The following is an 18,040-nucleotide window of genomic DNA, read 5'->3' as shown; positions in this document are numbered from 1 at the left end:
ATCAGGTTTTTTTTTTTATATTAAGTAAACCTGTCATGAGAGACAAAGGAGGAGGTATTACATAGTTACATAGTTATATAGTAGGTGAGGTCAAAAAAAGACACAAGTCCATCAAGTCCAACCTATGTGTGTGATTATATGTCAGTATTACATTGTATATCCCTGTATGTTGCGATCGTTCAGGTGCTTATCTAATAGTTTCTTGAAACTATCAATGCTCCCCGCTGAGACCACCGCCTGTGGAAGGGAATTCCACATTCTTTCTGCTCCTACAGTAAAGAACCCTCTACGTAGTTTAAGGTTAAACCTATCTATTTTAATGAGTGGCCACGAGTTTTGTTAAACTCCCTTCCACAAAAAAGTTTTATCCCTATTGTGGGGTCACCAAGTGTCTCTTCTCCATAGAGAATAAGTTCAGTGCTTGCATCCTTTCCTCATAACTAATATCCTCCAGACCCTTTATTAGCTTTGTTGCCCTTTTTGTACTCGCTCCATTTTCAGTACATCGTTCCTGAGGATTGGTGCCCAGAACTGGACAGCATACTCTGGGCCAGAGTCTTGTAGAGCTGGAGAATTATAATTTTATCTCTGGAGTTAACCCCCTTTTTAATGCATGCCATTATTCTGTTTGCTCTGTTTTCAGCAGCTTGGCATTGCATGCCATTGCTGAGCCTATCATCTACTAGGACCCCCAGGTCCTTTTCCATCCTAGATTCCCCCAGAGGTTATCCCCCCAGTGTATAGATTGCATTCATATTTTTTCCACCCAAATGCATTATTTTAATTTTTTTTACATTGCACCTTATTTGCCACGTAGTTGCCCAACCCATTAATTTATTCAGATCTTTTTGCAAGGTTTCCACATCCTGCGGCTATTCATGGCTTTCTTCTTAAAATTCTAGTTGCCTGAATGTTATGCTGACCAATTAGGAACCTTTGAGAAAGGCCAGGCCTTATCTGTATGATTGTTCTATGTTAGTGACCTAAAGTACAGGTGGATTAACATAACAGCCAGTGAACTAGCATTTTTTTCAAAAGCAGAGGTCAGCATTGGAAGCCTACATGTTTGTTTCATGGCAAGTTTATTTAAAGGACTCTCTACCTATTTCAGTGTTAAAATGGTGCGTTAAGGCAAGTTTGCTGTGTCATGCAACACACTACAACCAGGGCCGGATTAACATAGGGGCTATTGGAGCTGCAGCTCCAGGCCCCTTTCTCAAGATAGGCCCATTTGCCCAAAAAAAAAAAAAAAGATCGACTTCGAGGATTGTAGCTCGGCAATCAGGAGTCACAGAGACCCCACATTTGGGGGGTCGGTAGATAAAGACCCACTCCAGCACTGGTTAAAATATGGGGCTGTTATCATCTATGGTTCCAGAGATACGGGGCGCAGCCTGTCAGAAGCTACATACAGAGCGGCCAGTTTAAATACAAGCTGGAACACTCTGCAGCAGACTGAGAGGATGACAGTGCTTATAATAATTATTTGTATATTACTTATGATAATTAACCCCTTGCCATCCAGGCCCATTCTGAGACTTCTCTCCTACATGGAAAAATCATCATTTTTTTTATGCTAGAAAATTACTCATAACCCTCAAGCATTATATATTGTTTTAGCAGACACCCTATGGAATAAAATGGTGGTCTTTGCAACTTTTTATGTTACACGATATTTGCGCAGCAATTTTTCAAACTCTTTTTTTGGAAAGAAAATGTTTCATTCATAAAAAAAAACACTAAAGTTAGGACAATTTTTTGTTGTGTACTAAGCGATGCTTTAAATTTTTTTACAGGTTACACGTTTAGAGTTACAGAGGAGGTCTAGTGCTAGAATTATTGCTCTCGCTCTACCGATCATGGAGTATGTAACCTGTGTGTATCTGGCTCTGATACTAACCAGTGCCTACCCAGGGAATGACTAGTATCTCTCCCCAGCCTGTCCCCACACACCCTCTCACCTGCTGACCTGTGAATGGGGCAATCACTCCCGCAGTGTTATTGTGTTCTGCCAGTGAATACAATGATTAGTGTTGCTAACTATAGCTGGCAGCACTGATTGTTTTGGAGAAAACCTGACAGGCTGGTTGTACTCAAGTCGGTTAATAGGTTGACTTGTGTAAAACCAGCTAGCCCATACATAGATCGACTATGGCTGGTCTCTGCCTAATTGGTGTAATTTCAATCCATGTATGGCCCGCTTAACCACTACGCAGTCCCTAAACATCCTTCCACAAACCCTTAAATTTTTCCTTCCCAGATTACTTCATCCTCCTCTCCTATACATAGTGCCTACTGTCATACCCTCCATACTTCTCTCCTGTACATACTGCTCACTGCCATACCCTCCACACTTCTCTCCTATACATAACGCCCACTGTCATATCCTACACACTCCTCTCTTGTACATAGTGCCCGCTGTCATACACTTCTCTCCTGTACATAGTGCCCACCGTCATACCCTCCACACTCCTCTCCTGTACATACTACTCACTGTCATACCCTCCACACTCCTCTCCTATACATAGTGCCCACTGCCATACCTCCAACACTTCTCTCCTATACATAGTGCCCACCGTCATGCCCTCCACACTCCTCTCCTGTACATACTACTCACTGTCATACCCTCCATACTCCTCTCCTATACATAGTGCCCACTGCCATACCTCCAACACTTCTCTCCTATACATAGTGCCCACTGTCATACCCTCCACACTCTTCTCCTGTACATACTACTCACTGTCATACCATCCATACTCCTCTCCTATACATAGTGCCCACTGTCATACTCTCCACACTCCTCTCCTGTACATACTACTCACTCTCATACCCTTCATACTCCTCTCCTATACATAGTGCCCACTGTCATACCCTCCACACTTCTCTCCTATACATAGTGCCCACTGTCATACCTCCAACGCTTCTCTCCTATACATAGTGCCCACTGTCATACTCTCCACACTCCTCTCTTGTACATACTACTCACTGTCATACCCTCCATACTCCTCTCCTATACATAGTGCCCACCGTCATACCCTCCCTCCACACTCCTCTCCTGTAATTACTGCTTACTGTCCTACTCTCCACACTCCTCTCTTGTACATACTACTCACTGTCATACCCTCCATACTCCTCTCCTATACATAGTGCCCATCGTCATACCCTCCCTCCACACTCCTCTCCTGTAATTACTGCTTACTGTCCTATTCTCCACACTTCTCTCCTGTACATAGTGCCCACTGTCATACCCTCCACACCCCTGTACATATTGCTCACTGTCATACCCTCCACACTCTTCTCTTATACATAGTGCCCAATGTCATACCCTCTATACTCCTCTGCTGTGCATACTGCCCACTGTCATACCCTTCACACTCCTCTTCTGTACATAGTGCCTTCTGCCATACCCTCTGCACTCCTCTCATGTATAGAGTTCCCACTGTTAGACCCTCCACATTCCTCTCCCTCACCTGCACATACTTCACACTTTTATACCATCCATACTCCTCCCCTATGCCTCTTACCCACAAAAACTGTTCTTTAAAATTATACTGAATATCCTCAATGTTATCAGCTCTAGAATGGGCACACTTTTGTCAGTTCAACTAAAGGAAATCTCAGTCCTCATATTTGTTCTGCCCCATTATTAGTACTTATTTCATTTTGTAATTACTATTGTGATGTATAGAGGAACATAGGGGATGTCAGCTACTCTAAATATAGCACTTGTAAAAAAAGCGTCCCTGAAAATATTTTTGAAATGTTGACAACTATGCACTTAGGCACTGCCCAAGGGCCACAGGGTCATTAGGGGGCCCCATGAGAGGCTCCTGTGATATTAAAGCGGTAGTAAATTTTTCTAACATTACTACTTTTTAGAGGCCCTGGGGTAGGTTATACCATAATGTACAAGTATGCCCAGCATATTAGCACATTAGGGCACACTTAAATTGTCAGACTGAGTCCTCCAGTGCTGTGCTGTGATCAATCCGGCGGGGCTCGGGCACTTCCATCTTCATCCGGTCTTCCTTCTGGGTTCTGTGCCTTCGGTCACTTGCCTTGGCCAGGCTGCGTTGATGTCATTCCCACACATGCTCATGTGCATCATCTTTCTCTCACCCCCCCCTTTCTCTCTCATCCTCTCTCCCTTACCCCTCACACCTCTTTCATCCCCTTTCTCTTTCTTTCTTTCTCTCTCATCCTCCCTCTCTGTCTTTAATTTAATTTGTTATAACAAAAAATTGTTAGCATTTTTATTTATTTATTGTTTATAAAAGGCCCCACCAAAATCCTCAGCACCAGGCCCATGATGTTCTTAATCTGGCCCTGACTACAACGCAGGAAACGTTTTTTCTGTATTTGTATGTTGGTACAAATACAGCAAAAACTTTTCCTGCGTTGTAGTCTAGGGCCAGATTAAGAACATCATGGGCCTGGTGCTGAGGATTTTGGTGGCATTGCAACAAACCAAACAAAGGTGTGTGTGTGTTGTATTTACCCATTATCACTGGCCATATGCATATTTGTGGCAGCTTGTCAGTAAGCTTTAATGCCATGCCGGCACATATATGTGTACAGCTGGTGCCACTGTTTTGTGCTGTAGGCATGATTACTCACCACTCCCAGCACTGTGATGGCTCTCACAGCTCCCGGTCAGTGTTTACAATCTGAAGCCAGTACAACTGACTTCCAATCACATGATCACTGATCGGGAAAACTGCCACTGCCTCTAGCGTTAAAGCAGATCTAAACCCATTGATCTACAGTACTTGTTTCCCAAAACAGTTACATTCAAGGCATGTCAACTGCCAAGCTATAAATTGCCGATGTCATAACCGATCACATGTGCAGCATCATGACAACTGCAGATCTAACAGAGGCCAAGTTAGCAGCTCCCTTGGCTGCAAAAATAGGAGGGTTTAGTTCCACTTTAAAAATCCCAGACGGGAATCGACAGTAAAGAGTTAACAATAAAAAGGGAAAAAAATAACACAGAACACTAAATGAAATTAACAAACTACCCTAAATATACCTCTCCTGGCCAAAAAGCACATCCTCTAAAAAGAAAAAAAAAACAGAAAAAAATTTGAGTACAATTTGTAAAATTAATACGTTTGTCAGTAATCATTTTAAAGTCACAATGTTATGGCTAGTTCTTAAATTGTAAGCTCTAACGAGCAGGGCCCTCTGATTCCTCCTGTATTGAATTTTATTGTACCTGTACTGCTTGCCTTCATGTTGTAAAATGCTGCACAAATTGTTGGCGCTATATAAATCCTGTATAATTATAGTTTATTCCATCCTTGTATCTGTTATCTTCAGTCATTTTCTGCATGTCTTTTTTCCATAGCTGGTGTATGAATTCTTCCTCCGCTTTCTAGAAAGCCAGGATTTCCAGCCTTCGCTGGCCAAGCGATATGTGGACCAGAAGTTTGTACTCATGGTGAGAGTATTTTATATATTGTTTATTATAATTATTATATATTAATTATCATGTATTGTTCATTATTATTATAATTATTATGGATTTCTGTTTTAGTCACGTTATTGGTTTTGTACAGTAATAAACATAAAATAAACAGAGACAAACAGTTTTGTAGATTTACAGCATAAACATGACTATTGTATTGGTGCATAAGCGATCCGTTGGCACGAACATTGCAATTTCGTATGCTTGGCCACTAGCCAGAAGAGATGTTCTAGGACTACCTTGTAACCATTCTCTTGGCCATTCATGCGATCTTCTTGTTTCAGGTTCTTGATCTGTTCTCTTGTATGAGACAGTGTACCTTTCAGACATGTTCATGTTGTTTCCCCTTATCATGTGTTTTTTAATGTGATTTAAATAATTTATATATCTTTACTATAATATGAGACCATTTTTCTTTCCTATTTGGGATCACAGTGACAACCTTTGAAGTCCTTTTTCCTCTTTTCTTTTTCCTGTTTTTGCTCAAATATCATTGGATGTGGTGCCACTTTCTGCAATATGTCTCAAATCTTTTTTGCAGTATTGGTGCATAAGGTTCTTTACAGAACGACCATAGTTACAGTTGTGCTCATAAGTTTACATACCCAGGGAGAATTTATGATTTCTTGGCTATTTTTCAGAGAATATGAATGATAACATAAAAACCTTTCTTTAACTCATGGTTAGTGTTTGGCTGAAGCCATTTATTATCCATCAACTGTGCTTACTTTTTTTAAATCATAATGACAACAGAAACAGAAATTTTGGCCTGATAACATTCACACAAGTTGACGCAAAGTGGTTTGAAAGGCTATTAAAGGTAACCATCCTCTCCTGTGATTTGTTTGCTTGTAATTAGTGTGTGTGTATAAAAGGTCAATGAGTTTCTGGACTCCTGATAGACCCTTATATATTTCTGGATTCTAAGTCATGGGGAAAGCAAAAGAATTGTCAAAAGATCTGCGGGAAAGGGTAGTTGAACTATATAAAACAGGAAAGGGATATAAAAAGATATCCAAGGAATTGAGAATGCCAATCAGCAGTGTTCAAACTCTAATCAAGAAGCGGAAAATGAGAAGTTCTCTTGAAACCAAACCACGGTCAGGTAGACCAACTAACGTTTCAGCCACAACTGCCAGGAAAATTGTTCGGGATGCAAAGAAAAATCAACAAATAACTTTAGGTGAAATACAGGACTCTCTGAAACATGTGGTGTGGCTGTTTCAAGATGCACAATAAGGAGGCACTTGATGTGCTGCATGGTCGAGTCACTAGAAGAAAACCATTACTATGCAAATGCCACAAAGTATCCCATTTACAATACACCAAACATCAAAGAGGCAAGCCTCAAAACTTCTGGTACAAAGTAATTTGGAGTAATGAGACCACAATTGAGCTTTTTGGCCACAACCATGAATGCTTCATTTGGAGAGGAGTCAACAAGGCCTATGATGAAAGGTGCACCATTCCTACTATAAAACATGGAGGTGGATCGCTGATGTTTTGGGGATGTGTGAGCTACAAAAGTGCAGGAAATTTGATCAAAATTGATGGCACGATGAATGCAGTATGGTATCAAAAAATACTGGAGAAACATTTGCATTCATCAGCCAGGAAGTTGCACATGGAATGTACTTGCATATTCCAACATGACAATGATCCAAAACACAAGGCCAAGTTGACTTGTCATTGGCTACAGCAGAATAAAGTGAAAGTTATGGAGTGGCCATCTCAGTCTCCTGACCTCAATATCATTGAGCCACTCTGGGGAGATCTCAAATGTGCAGTTCATGCAAGAATGCCCAAGAATTTACAGGAACTGGAGGCTTTTTACCAAGGAGAATGGGTAGCTTTACCATCTGAGAAGATAAAGAGCCTCATGCACAAATACCTCAAAAGACTTCGAGCTGCCATTGATGTTAAAGGGAGCAATACACGGTATTAAGAACTGGGGTGTGTAAACTTTTGATCAGGGTCATTTGGGTAGTTCCTGTTGTGATTATGATTTAAAAAGAGTAAATACAGTTGACTGATAATAAATGGCTTCAGCTAAACACTAACCATCAGTAAGACCCCTTTCACACTGGGGCGTTTTTCAGGCGTTTTTCATGCGCTTTAGCGTTAAAAAAAGCACCTGAAAGAAGCTGCAACTGCAATCCCAATGTAAAAGCCCGAGTGCTTTCACACCAAGATCCCTTTCACATTGGGGCGTTTTTCAGGCGCTTTAGCGTTAAAAAAAGCGCCTGAAAGAAGCTGCAACTGCAATCCCAATGTAAAAGCCCGAGTGCTTTCACACTGAGGCGCTGCGCTGGAAGAGCGTCAAAAAAAGTCCTGCAAGCAGCTTCTTTACAGCGCTTTTGGAGCGGTGAATACAACGCTCCTAAAACGCCCCTTCCCATTGAAATCAATGGGAAGCGCTTGTAAAACGCCCGAAAAACGCCTGAAAAACACTATTGGCAGCAGCGTTTTGTGGGCGCGTTTAACCCTTTATTTGGCCACTAGCAGGGGTTAAAAGCGCCCCATTAACGCTCGAAAAACGCTGGTAAAGTGCTGCTAGTTTAAGCGGCGCTTTACGAGCGTTTTTCGGGCGCTGACATTTCACATTGGGACTGCAGATGAGGCTTCTTTCAAGCGCTTTACAGGCATTTTTTTTAAAACTAAAGCGCTTGAAAAACGCCTGAAAAACGCCCCAGTGTGAAAGGGGTCTAAAAGAAAAGCTTTTGTGTTATCATTCATATTCTCTGAAAATGACCAAGAAATCATAAATTCTGCCAGGGTATGTAAACGTATGAGCACAACTGTATATCTCAATGGTCTTGAGACATCTGACTTAAGTGATCATAGGGTTGATGGGTGTTTGGAGCCCTGTGTGGATTTGTTAGCAGATGTAGGAGAGTACTCTATATTGAGGTTGCTAGTGTTTTAATATAGCAGCTATGGGTTTTCTATCATTGTTATTCCTGTCCACAGTACTGTTTAGAGCAGAGGAAATTAAGAATATCCGAGGCAACATCGAGCAAGTCAATAGACAAGTAACAAAGTAGAAGAAGGAACTCACAGGGATTATAGCGGGTGTAAGGGAAAAGTGGGGAGAGGAAAAGAGTATTGGAGAAGGTCTGTCACTGGCACCCACTCAGGGTTCAGTAGTTTATATGTTGATGTGAAAAGATGGTTAGCAGGGTATTGATTCTAAACTCTTGTAAAAGCCTATGGTGTTGATTTACTAAAACTGGAGAGAGCTAAATCTTGTGCAGCTCTGTATTGTAACCAATCAGTTTACAGATTTTGGTGACAAAGCTTAATTTTACAAGCTAAAGTTTGAAGCTGATTGCCTACCATGCACAGTTGCACCAGATTTTGTACTCTCCAGTTTTAGTAAATCAACCCCAACCTGGTGCAGCTTTGCATGGCAGCCAATCATCTTCCAACTTAAGCTTGTTCAATTAAGCTTTGACAATAAAACCTGGAAGCTGATTGGTTTCTATGCAGAGCTGCACCAGATTTTGCATTCTCTAGCTTTAGTAAATTAACCTCATAGGCTTTTATGGAGTTGAGGAGCTTTGGCCAAATAATGGCAAAAGCTCCTAAACTCAAGTTTAGAAGCTGTCGTGTACATGAGTCCTTACTAAGTTCTGGAGCAATTGCACTTTGAGTGAAACTGCACTTTGCAAAGTGCACAGTCAACTTGATTTTAGTAAATGAACCCCATAGTGCCCATGCATGTGCTATATAGATGACAGTTGGAATAACAGGGCTCATGTTCACAGGGCAGTTGAAAACCTTTTCTGAACGCTTGAAACTGACAGCTGAAAACCGACAGTGAAAAACATAAATTTTACAGCTTTTACATACAACGTTTATGTGAGTTTAGCTGTGAGAGCAGAGAGCCGTATGCTTGTAGATAGCTGTCTCAGTTTTTGTGTTTTCACTATGGTTCTTATCATGAGCATGTGTGATGAAATGCTCCTGATGTTGCTGAGTCTCCGCCGAAGTACAAAATTGTGTGAGAGGACCAGAGTTCGTCACTACTGGACTCATCCATTGATGCATGTGGTGAAATTTGTATTTTTTCAACATTTATATATTTTCGAACATTATCATCAACACTGATGTCTCACACAGACGGAGACAGCTACAAACTTCTTTACAGCAGAAGGCAACACTCTGATAAGAGGCACATAGAACCCCCACAGAAGTAACCGCCTCCTGTTCTTAAACTGATGAATGCAGGCTGCAACTTCTTTATAATCTCTGATGCAGGTACAATTGACAGACACATATGGAATCCCCATAAAAAACATACAAAACACATCTCTCTACTCTATATAGAGCGCTGGGATATGGACAGCTCTAGAGCTAAGGAGAATCCATCACTTACCATGTAATACACCTCCCAACTAACCACTCCTGTTATGTTGGTCTACCATATTGTACAGACTTCTTTTGTTCTTCAAGGCTCTGATGAAGAGGGAACCCCTTGAAACGCGTCAACCCACCTTTGAGCACTTGCCCCTGCATTTTTTAATTTTAATGTCTATATTTTGTAACCCTGTTTTCATGAATACATAGACATTTTTTATATCCATTTATCTATTTTGTATATGAATAAACTGTTTAATCTTGATTCAAGTGTCAGATAATGCGCCTTGCACCTCTTTTTTTCCACTTGGCCTTCTTCAGACCACTCCTGGTCAGTTTAGGCAGCTGGACACACATGATCATCTTCTATTTTCCTTCCTTTAAAAGTACTACCACTCTATACTAACAATGCCTTCATGGGCGCAGGAGAAATTCTTTCTTTGTTTATATTTTCACAGAGAGGCATAAGCCTATCACAAACAGCTGGCAGTGATGCACACATTAGTCGCACACACCAAAATGCCACTGAAATAGTGTGCAAAGATAAATAAGAAGTAGTAGGGCTGGAAAAGTAGGTAAAAGAGATGATATGAAGCAATGAGGCAAGGAGGGAGATGGGGAGGGAGTACCCGGGAGAGAAGTCTCAACCTACACTATTGTTTCAGGTAGATCAGTGCAATCAGTGCAATCATCATAGGTCCAATAGGCGATGGTTAATCGTAGAATGGGGATCATTTTCATCATACATCACATAGTGTCTATGCTGTTATGAAGGCCCATGTCTGCATGTTAGCCCTTGTACGCACGTTCGGACATTCCGACAACAAAAGCCGTCGGATTTCTTCCGACGGATTTTGTAGGACAAAGTTGACGGAAAATCCAATTGTTCAGAACGTGATGACGTTCCTTCGTTACAACGGGACTACGTTCAGGCTAGTAGCCAATAGCTTTGGTCTCGTAATTTGATCTGAGCATGCGTGGCACTTTGTCCGATCGGAATTCTCTACAAACATCGGATCATGTTGTCGGAAAATTTTATATCCAGCTCTCAAACTTTGTTGGTCGGACATTCCCACGAAAAAAGTCCGATGGAGCCCACACACAGTCGGAATATCCGACAACACGGTCCGATAGGACATTTTCCATCGGAATTTCCGCCCGTGTGTACAAGGGCTTAGAGTGTTGAGATACTGACTGTGAGGCACACTGCCCATGGAAAGATATACATCATGCATAAAGGTCTTTTGCACTACTGCTGGTGTCGCAGACCTAGCCTACTGGCCTGTGTCTTTAGAGTTTAGGAAGAAACACACACATGCATGGGAAAAACATCTAACTCTATACAGATAGTGTCCTGAATCCGATTTGAACTGGGAAACCCAGTGCTAAAAGGCAGAGACCACTAAACCACTGTGCTGCCCCTTATCTGGCTGTACTCTGTGTCAAATCTTAGTGAGCCTTATGCTTTCTGTGGCCTTGGATTTTTGAAGAATATTGAAGCCCTCTATAGCCCAAAGATCACACATACATAAAAAGAGCACCTGTCACCCTCCAATTATTTCTGTTTACCAATCTATATTATTTGTATTTCATGAATGTGGGAAAACTTGAAATTCAACTTGGTAACACTTTCTCTGCCTATTTAGCTCCTGGAACTGTTTGATAGTGAAGATCCTCGTGAGAGGGAATATTTGAAGACCATTCTGCACCGTGTATATGGAAAATTTCTGGGACTTAGAGCATATATCAGAAAACAGTGCAACAATATTTTCCTCAGGTACAATTTACAAGAATGGGTGTTTTTTAATGGTCTGTGTTTTTTTAGTGTTTGTGTTAGTGATGGTAAAAAAGATTGACGTTTGTCATAGTGCTTGCCAAATCATTAGGCCCATAGCTGTAATGAAATTGAACTGGCTAAAGTGGATCTAAAGTTAAAACTTTTCCATTCCCTGCATGATGGTGCACTTACCTGTCACAGACAGCGGGACTTGGCTCCGCCCCCTCATCACTGGTTTTGATTGACAGCACAGAGAAACAATTGCTTAGAAGTGAGAGAAGAAACATGTTGCATTCGTGCACAGCGCTGGATCGAATGAGGGCTCAGGTAAGTAAAGGGGGGGGGGGGGTGAGAGGCCAAAACCGCTGCCTAAACATTTCTTACCTTAATGCAAGGACTGATAAAAAAAGCTTAGGCTTTATAACCACTTAAATCAAAAAATACATAGTAACATCAAGCCGGCAACTCGGTGTAGTCCATAAAATCTGAATCTTTATTGGCTACATAATAAAACACACTGGTAACAAGCTAATGTGTTTCGGCTGTGATGGTCACAGCTGAAGCTCGTTAGCTTGTTACTACTGTGTTTTAGTTTGTAGCCACTGAAGATTTGGATTTTATGGACTCCGAGTTTGCCAGCTTGATGTTACTATGTTACCCTTTATCGCATTAGAAACCAGCAGTGAAGCCTTTTGTCTTCACAGCCGGTTCCCTACTGCGTATGTGTGAAGCACGCTGCGCTTTCTTACTGGCCCGGCGGCAGAGGAATGAGGATGGGGACCGAAATTCTGAGGGACAGTGCCGCAGCGCAGTCTCCCGGAAGTGGAAAAGGCTACCTATCAAAAACAGGAACCCGTTCCCCCCTCCCCCCTGAATGGTGCCAAATGTGGCACTGGAGGGGGGAAGGAAGCATATAAGCGGATGTTCCACTTCTGAGTGGAACTCCGATTTAAAACTCACAGTTGTTAACCTAGCCTTAAACGCTTGTCACAACTTGCACATGAAAGTGGACAGTCTTTATTATTAGTTTTTTTTACATTTGTTTATCTTTTGTATGGTTTTGATTTTTATGAATTGTATGTTTGTTATTCATTTGATATTTGAGAATTATTTTATATTATGCTGATTTCATGTATATAATTGAGTTTTATACTTGTCATTAGCAATTTTATTTCAGCTTTTAACAATATTTGCATATCAGTTTATCTACCCTAAAGTGTGTCCATTGTTTTACCCATGCCCTCTAAATACATGGTAGTGCTTTTTAAGCAATCCCTTATGCCAGATTTTCCCAAAATATGGGATTTATTATAGATGGCTCACTGGAAGGCTCAAGAATTCTGTAAAGAACTGTGTTGTAGGCACATTTGTTAACTCCATTGTTACCTACCAGTGCTACAGGAAGATAAAGGCATACATGTTATTTTTGATATATTGAAGAAGACAACACTTTATCTGGATGCTAGCAGTGTAGGCGGATGGAACTATAGTACTTAATAATACAATTTGAACACTGTAAAGACCTAGTGTACAGGCTGCTCTGCCAGGGACGCATGTGGTCCTTGGGTACTTAACCCTAGCAGTCACTAACAGTCAGTTCTAGAGGTAATGCAAGAGGGGAGCTGGACATAGATTTTTACAGGTTATCAAAATGTAGACAAAGTCATTACTTGAGCCCAAGGAGAGGACATTCTCAGGTCAAAAGAGTGCCAAAAGCAAAATTCTTAGGAGTTCAAATTCTTTATTGTTTAACTGATTACAACTAGCAGGGCAAAAGACAGCCAATGTCTTTTGGTGCCACACAATCCCCATTGATCATGGCTGGGTGAAAGGGAATAATTTTAAATGGACTCAAAAGTATTCCTAAAAGGTTGTTTTAAACAACAATCTTGCTGATGTTCACTCTAGTAGTGTTAATATTCTGTCATTTCACTCAGCACTGATGAAGGGGGATTGTGTGGCACCCGAAACGGGTGGGATGTCTTTTGCCCTGCTTGTTGTAACCAGCTGAACAATAAAGACTTTGGAATCCTAAGGATTTTTCATTTTGTATTCACAGTAGCAGCCAGTTCACAATGATTGCTAACAGTCTTACATACCATGCCCCCAGTCTCTGAATGTCTTCTGTAGTATGTCTACATGTTCTGACCATCTTTTCAAGCAGGTCCACCATCTCTGACTATCTCTGACAGTCTTCTTTACCATAAGATGTACTGAAACGTTGTGTGGGGACGTTAGGCCACCCCTGAGGTCCCCTGAATTTCGTAAGTTTACTACTGTATGTGTTGTGTTGGTAGAACCCAGTTGTACAAAGTTTGAAAATAACCAGCTTTTTCTGTCAAAATCTTTTAGTCTAAAACCTGAAAAGTTCCTTGGTCTGTTCAACTGGGCATTATAAAAGGTTCCCACTGTCCATGTTGGAATATAATAAAGAGAATGTAATATGAGGTGTGGGGACAGCTAAAGGTGGTCAGGAACATCTGAAACAAGTAGAAGAAAATAGAGATAGGACCTATGATGTGAAGATCACACCACTGCAGTGCCCAAGAGATATAAGAAGCTAGTGGGTGATTAATTGAAATATAACTTTTGGATTAACGGTTCATTTCAACCAACCAAAAATATCTAATACAGGTTGTTTTGAATAGGAACCTGAATCTATAAGAAGGACCTCCACACGTTGAAAAACTTCAACTTCGACTTATTGCTTTTATTTCTTCTTGCAGATTTATCTATGAGACAGAGCGGTTTAATGGTGTAGCAGAGCTTCTGGAGATCCTTGGCAGGTAACTGACAGACACAATGGCATGTCTTAGGATGCTCACAGACCAGTCAGAAGCTCAGCCTGCATGATCAGATAGTGAGTTAGTAATTAGAAATATTAATGTATATTTTAAGGGAAGTAGAAAAAAAATGCTTACAGAGCTTAAGACATCACTTATATCAGGTGTGGAAATGTACTCTAGGGTTTCACTTCCAAGGATGCAGTCCACTTGCTAAATATCTTTTAAGGGCCTGTCTTGCACACTTTTATTAAAACAAAGTTCCAAAACACATGGGTTACCCTCACAGAAGTTATTCAGCACTCCACTTCCAATGCCACAAAACATTCATCAGCATTCCAGCTTTCATTTATGGTGCCGCTGCTTTGGCCTCAATCATCAGGCCCTTGTCTTTATCCTCCAGACTGTCTTTCCACACAAGCTCTGTGCTCACATACACACTCAGTATACCTCAAATTTCCATGCTGCACTGGCCCACACTCTAACTTTTGGACAGAGCGAGGCCTCCTCTCTTCCCCAGGTGGAGCTATGAACATTTGCCAAAACTTATCCTAATACCCTTTGCACAGTTAGCAAAACATGGGCCCAGAATTGGAGACTTCATTCCTCCCAAGTCTCTACCAAGCCTCAAGACTACAGGACACATACCAGGTTTTATCAGTTTCTAAAGAAACTGAAAATCTAGTTTCCCCTAGAAGCACCTCAGAACTCCTCAACCTAATTGGGTGACAAAACTTTTTTCATACCATGACAGAGCTCTGTACTGTCTCACAGGATAAGACAATAACAATTTAGGCTTGTTTGCTAACCATTGTTCCCCCCAACAAGATGGCATCATGAGCTCTTCATTGGGAAAGGTACCACTGGCCTCTGAAGCACTGCTTTTCCGTATATATATATGCAACTTTATTAAAGTGGGTTTATCACCTTGTAATTGTAGTTTTGAAACTTTGTTTAATTATGTTGGTCCAGAATTCCTAAACATCAAAGTGAAACTCAACAGTTAAGAGAAATATTTAAATACAGCAATTGCATCTAAAGGTGATGTAGCGCTACACTCATATGAGAAGATGATTTTAACTGATTCTTAACAAACGGTGTGGAGGCTACCAATCACACAGGCAACAGTCCATTTGCTTTGGCTCCATTAAACAGTCTAGGGGATGGCTTTTTAAGATTTTTGCTTGTAGAACTTGTAACAGGATAAGGGTTGGGGTGGTATGGGATACTCAAGAAATGTTGACTTGTAACAGGAGGACACACTTCACTAGTTGCAACTTCCTTGAGCAGTCTTTAAACCAATAACCCAGGGAAAGGTCAGAACTGAGACCTTGTAGAAGTAGTTTCAGAGAAAGAGTTGCCACTGGTCACATAGCACAGCACACACTCAATGAGCTTGGAACAGTACTCACAATTTCTCATAGTAGCTGCACACATCCCAGCTCCCATCAGGCACTGTTCAGTGGGCCCTCCAAACCAGATCTTTTGCTCTAGGAATATTGTGAAAAGCCCCCAGCTCTGCTATAGCTGGGACCTCAATGGACATCTGCAGACTTCAACAGAACTGCCAAGGCCCCCTCCCCTGAGGCTGGGAACTTCTCCAGCAGCAGAAGAACATGGCTGTTTCAGACATCATACAATGTATGTTCTCCCCGGCCATCTACTGGACACACCTCTTCAGTGATTGGCTGCAGCACAATAAGTATTCAAGCTGCCCATTTGACTCTCTCAGCCCCCTATGTTCTAGAAGCCTTTAGAAGGCAGGAGGGAGCAATCAAATCTGCAGGCTGTGAGATCCAGACTAGCCCAAATAATTCAACAGCTGCTCCAATGATTACAGACGAGCCCCAAATAACTAAATTTACCTATCATCCTCGCATTCTACCTTGGAAGGTACTACAGTGGTAAAGTAGCTATTTTTTCTGTCATGAGGCAATTGGTTCTTTAAACTCATGATTGCAGATTTTATTACCATGCCAATGGAACTAAGTAGGAATTATACTGTGCAATTTATTCTCAGGCAGACTGCTTTTATATACTCAATACTTAATCCACTATAATGTTTTGAAGCCTCAAAAATGAGACAAAACTGCCTTTTGCAACACTGTCATTAAATTCTCTTTTGGAAGAGAATAACTTCATGAGTGTGTGATAAACAGATATTCTGAAGCTGTTCCAGTAAGATCCCTTTTAAAATCACTCATCTACTGCCAACATCTTACACATCAACAGATGCCCATCATTGGTGCCATATCTCCCTTTTAGGCATCTTTTCATTCGTCATAGTTTGGCAGCAGATTTACAGTTGTCCAAGTTGCTACCATTTTGGTTTTAACAGTAAGTTCTATCTTCCTTTGGTGGATCTGTCTGTTATGCATAGGGTCAGCTGGTTTATTTTTCCTTTTACCTTGAAAAACATGAATGGAGAACTGCCAGTAAAATTACCAGGTCTGCATTAGTTCATCCAAATGGTTGCTCACTATTGGGAAAGCATTTGACTGGCAACGATCCTTGCTGGCTCATCTTGTTAACACTTTCCTTTCGCTCCCTATTTTTTTTTTTTTATCTCTGTTGCACTGTAATTGTCATCCTGCTCTCCGATTACCACTGATAAGTCATCCTAATGCATCACACTCTAGATACATTTTTAGTGTCTACATGCAATAACCAGCTTTCCTGTTCATGTGCAAGAGCATGACAAAATATGCACACGTGTTTCTGGTTCTCAGCTTGATGTGTTCATCCCCCTTTTTAATTATTTAAGAGTTTGTTAACTCTTGGTTATACTTCTTCCCATGTTTCATATTGAAATTCATTTCTGCCCTCTCTTGTCCTTTCCTTACTTGGACTCCACCCACCTTAACTCCTGCAGTGTGTCCTGATTGTTTGCTCTGGTTTTGGTAATTGGCTCCATTCCTGATTGTGACCTTTGGATATACTCACATGCTATCCTGAGACATAATCAAAAAAGACTACAGCACTGACACTGTGCCCATCCTATATGGACAAAATGTCGTATACCAGGTAAAAAAGAGGTATTAAAAGATACTTATTCTCAGACACTTATTAGTATAGGAATCTAAATGTCAATAGAAAATGGCTGACTCTGTGGTGCTGACAAGGCTACTTTCATTTGTAGGCTGGAAATCCACAATCTGTAAAATAGGAAGGGAAGAAAGCGCCAAACCGGCATAGTGTATCACAATTTTTTAAGTAAAATATCATGTAAAAAAATAGAACTCACAAGCAGGTGAGGGGGTGAGAGAGGATGACAGTCCGCAGTGGATTGTAATGAGCTGGGAGCTGTGTGGTAGTCCTTGGTGGAGAAGAAAGCCGGCTGTGGTGGGGAGCCGGAGTCTGTGCAGGGAGACCGGCATCAGGCTGCCCTGTGTGGCCTTGATTTTATATCCAAAAATCAGATGTCCGCCCAAAGATGTTGTGTCCAGCTGGAGTAGTAAGAGGAGCTGTCAGTCATACCGCTGTGTGAGCCAATTGGGACGCATATTGGAAGTTTAAACACAGCCTTTGGAATACAGAGTAAAAATAAATCATATCATTAAACTGTTTTAAATTGGCATACAAATATATATTTGAAATCAAATATTTATTATTTTGTGGAAGTAGCATGGTGTGGGGGTGGATTTCTGCCAG

General features: G+C 41.2%; 1 protein-coding gene across 4 annotated transcripts in view; it reads left to right on the top strand.

Moving 5' to 3' along the window:
• PPP2R5B (protein phosphatase 2 regulatory subunit B'beta) overlaps nt 1–18,040 on the top strand; it is a 173,626-nt gene that overhangs the window by 103,022 nt on the left and 52,564 nt on the right. For all 4 annotated transcript variants that reach the window (XM_077459509.1, XM_077459493.1, XM_077459500.1 and 1 more), the window contains exons 5-7: nt 5,351–5,443; nt 11,476–11,606; nt 14,333–14,392. In XM_077459509.1, coding sequence (XP_077315635.1) covers nt 5,351–5,443; nt 11,476–11,606; nt 14,333–14,392 — 284 coding nt within the window. The remainder of the gene's footprint in view (nt 1–5,350; nt 5,444–11,475; nt 11,607–14,332; nt 14,393–18,040) is intronic.

Source organism: Lithobates pipiens, unplaced genomic scaffold, assembly GCF_037356315.1.
Source record: "Lithobates pipiens isolate NorthernLeopardFrog02 unplaced genomic scaffold, aLitPip1_a1.2 Scaffold_10, whole genome shotgun sequence".
Classification (NCBI taxonomy): domain Eukaryota; kingdom Metazoa; phylum Chordata; class Amphibia; order Anura; family Ranidae; genus Lithobates; species Lithobates pipiens.
The sequence above is the reverse complement of the archived record's forward strand: the minus strand, read 5'-3'. Positions and strand labels throughout refer to the sequence as shown.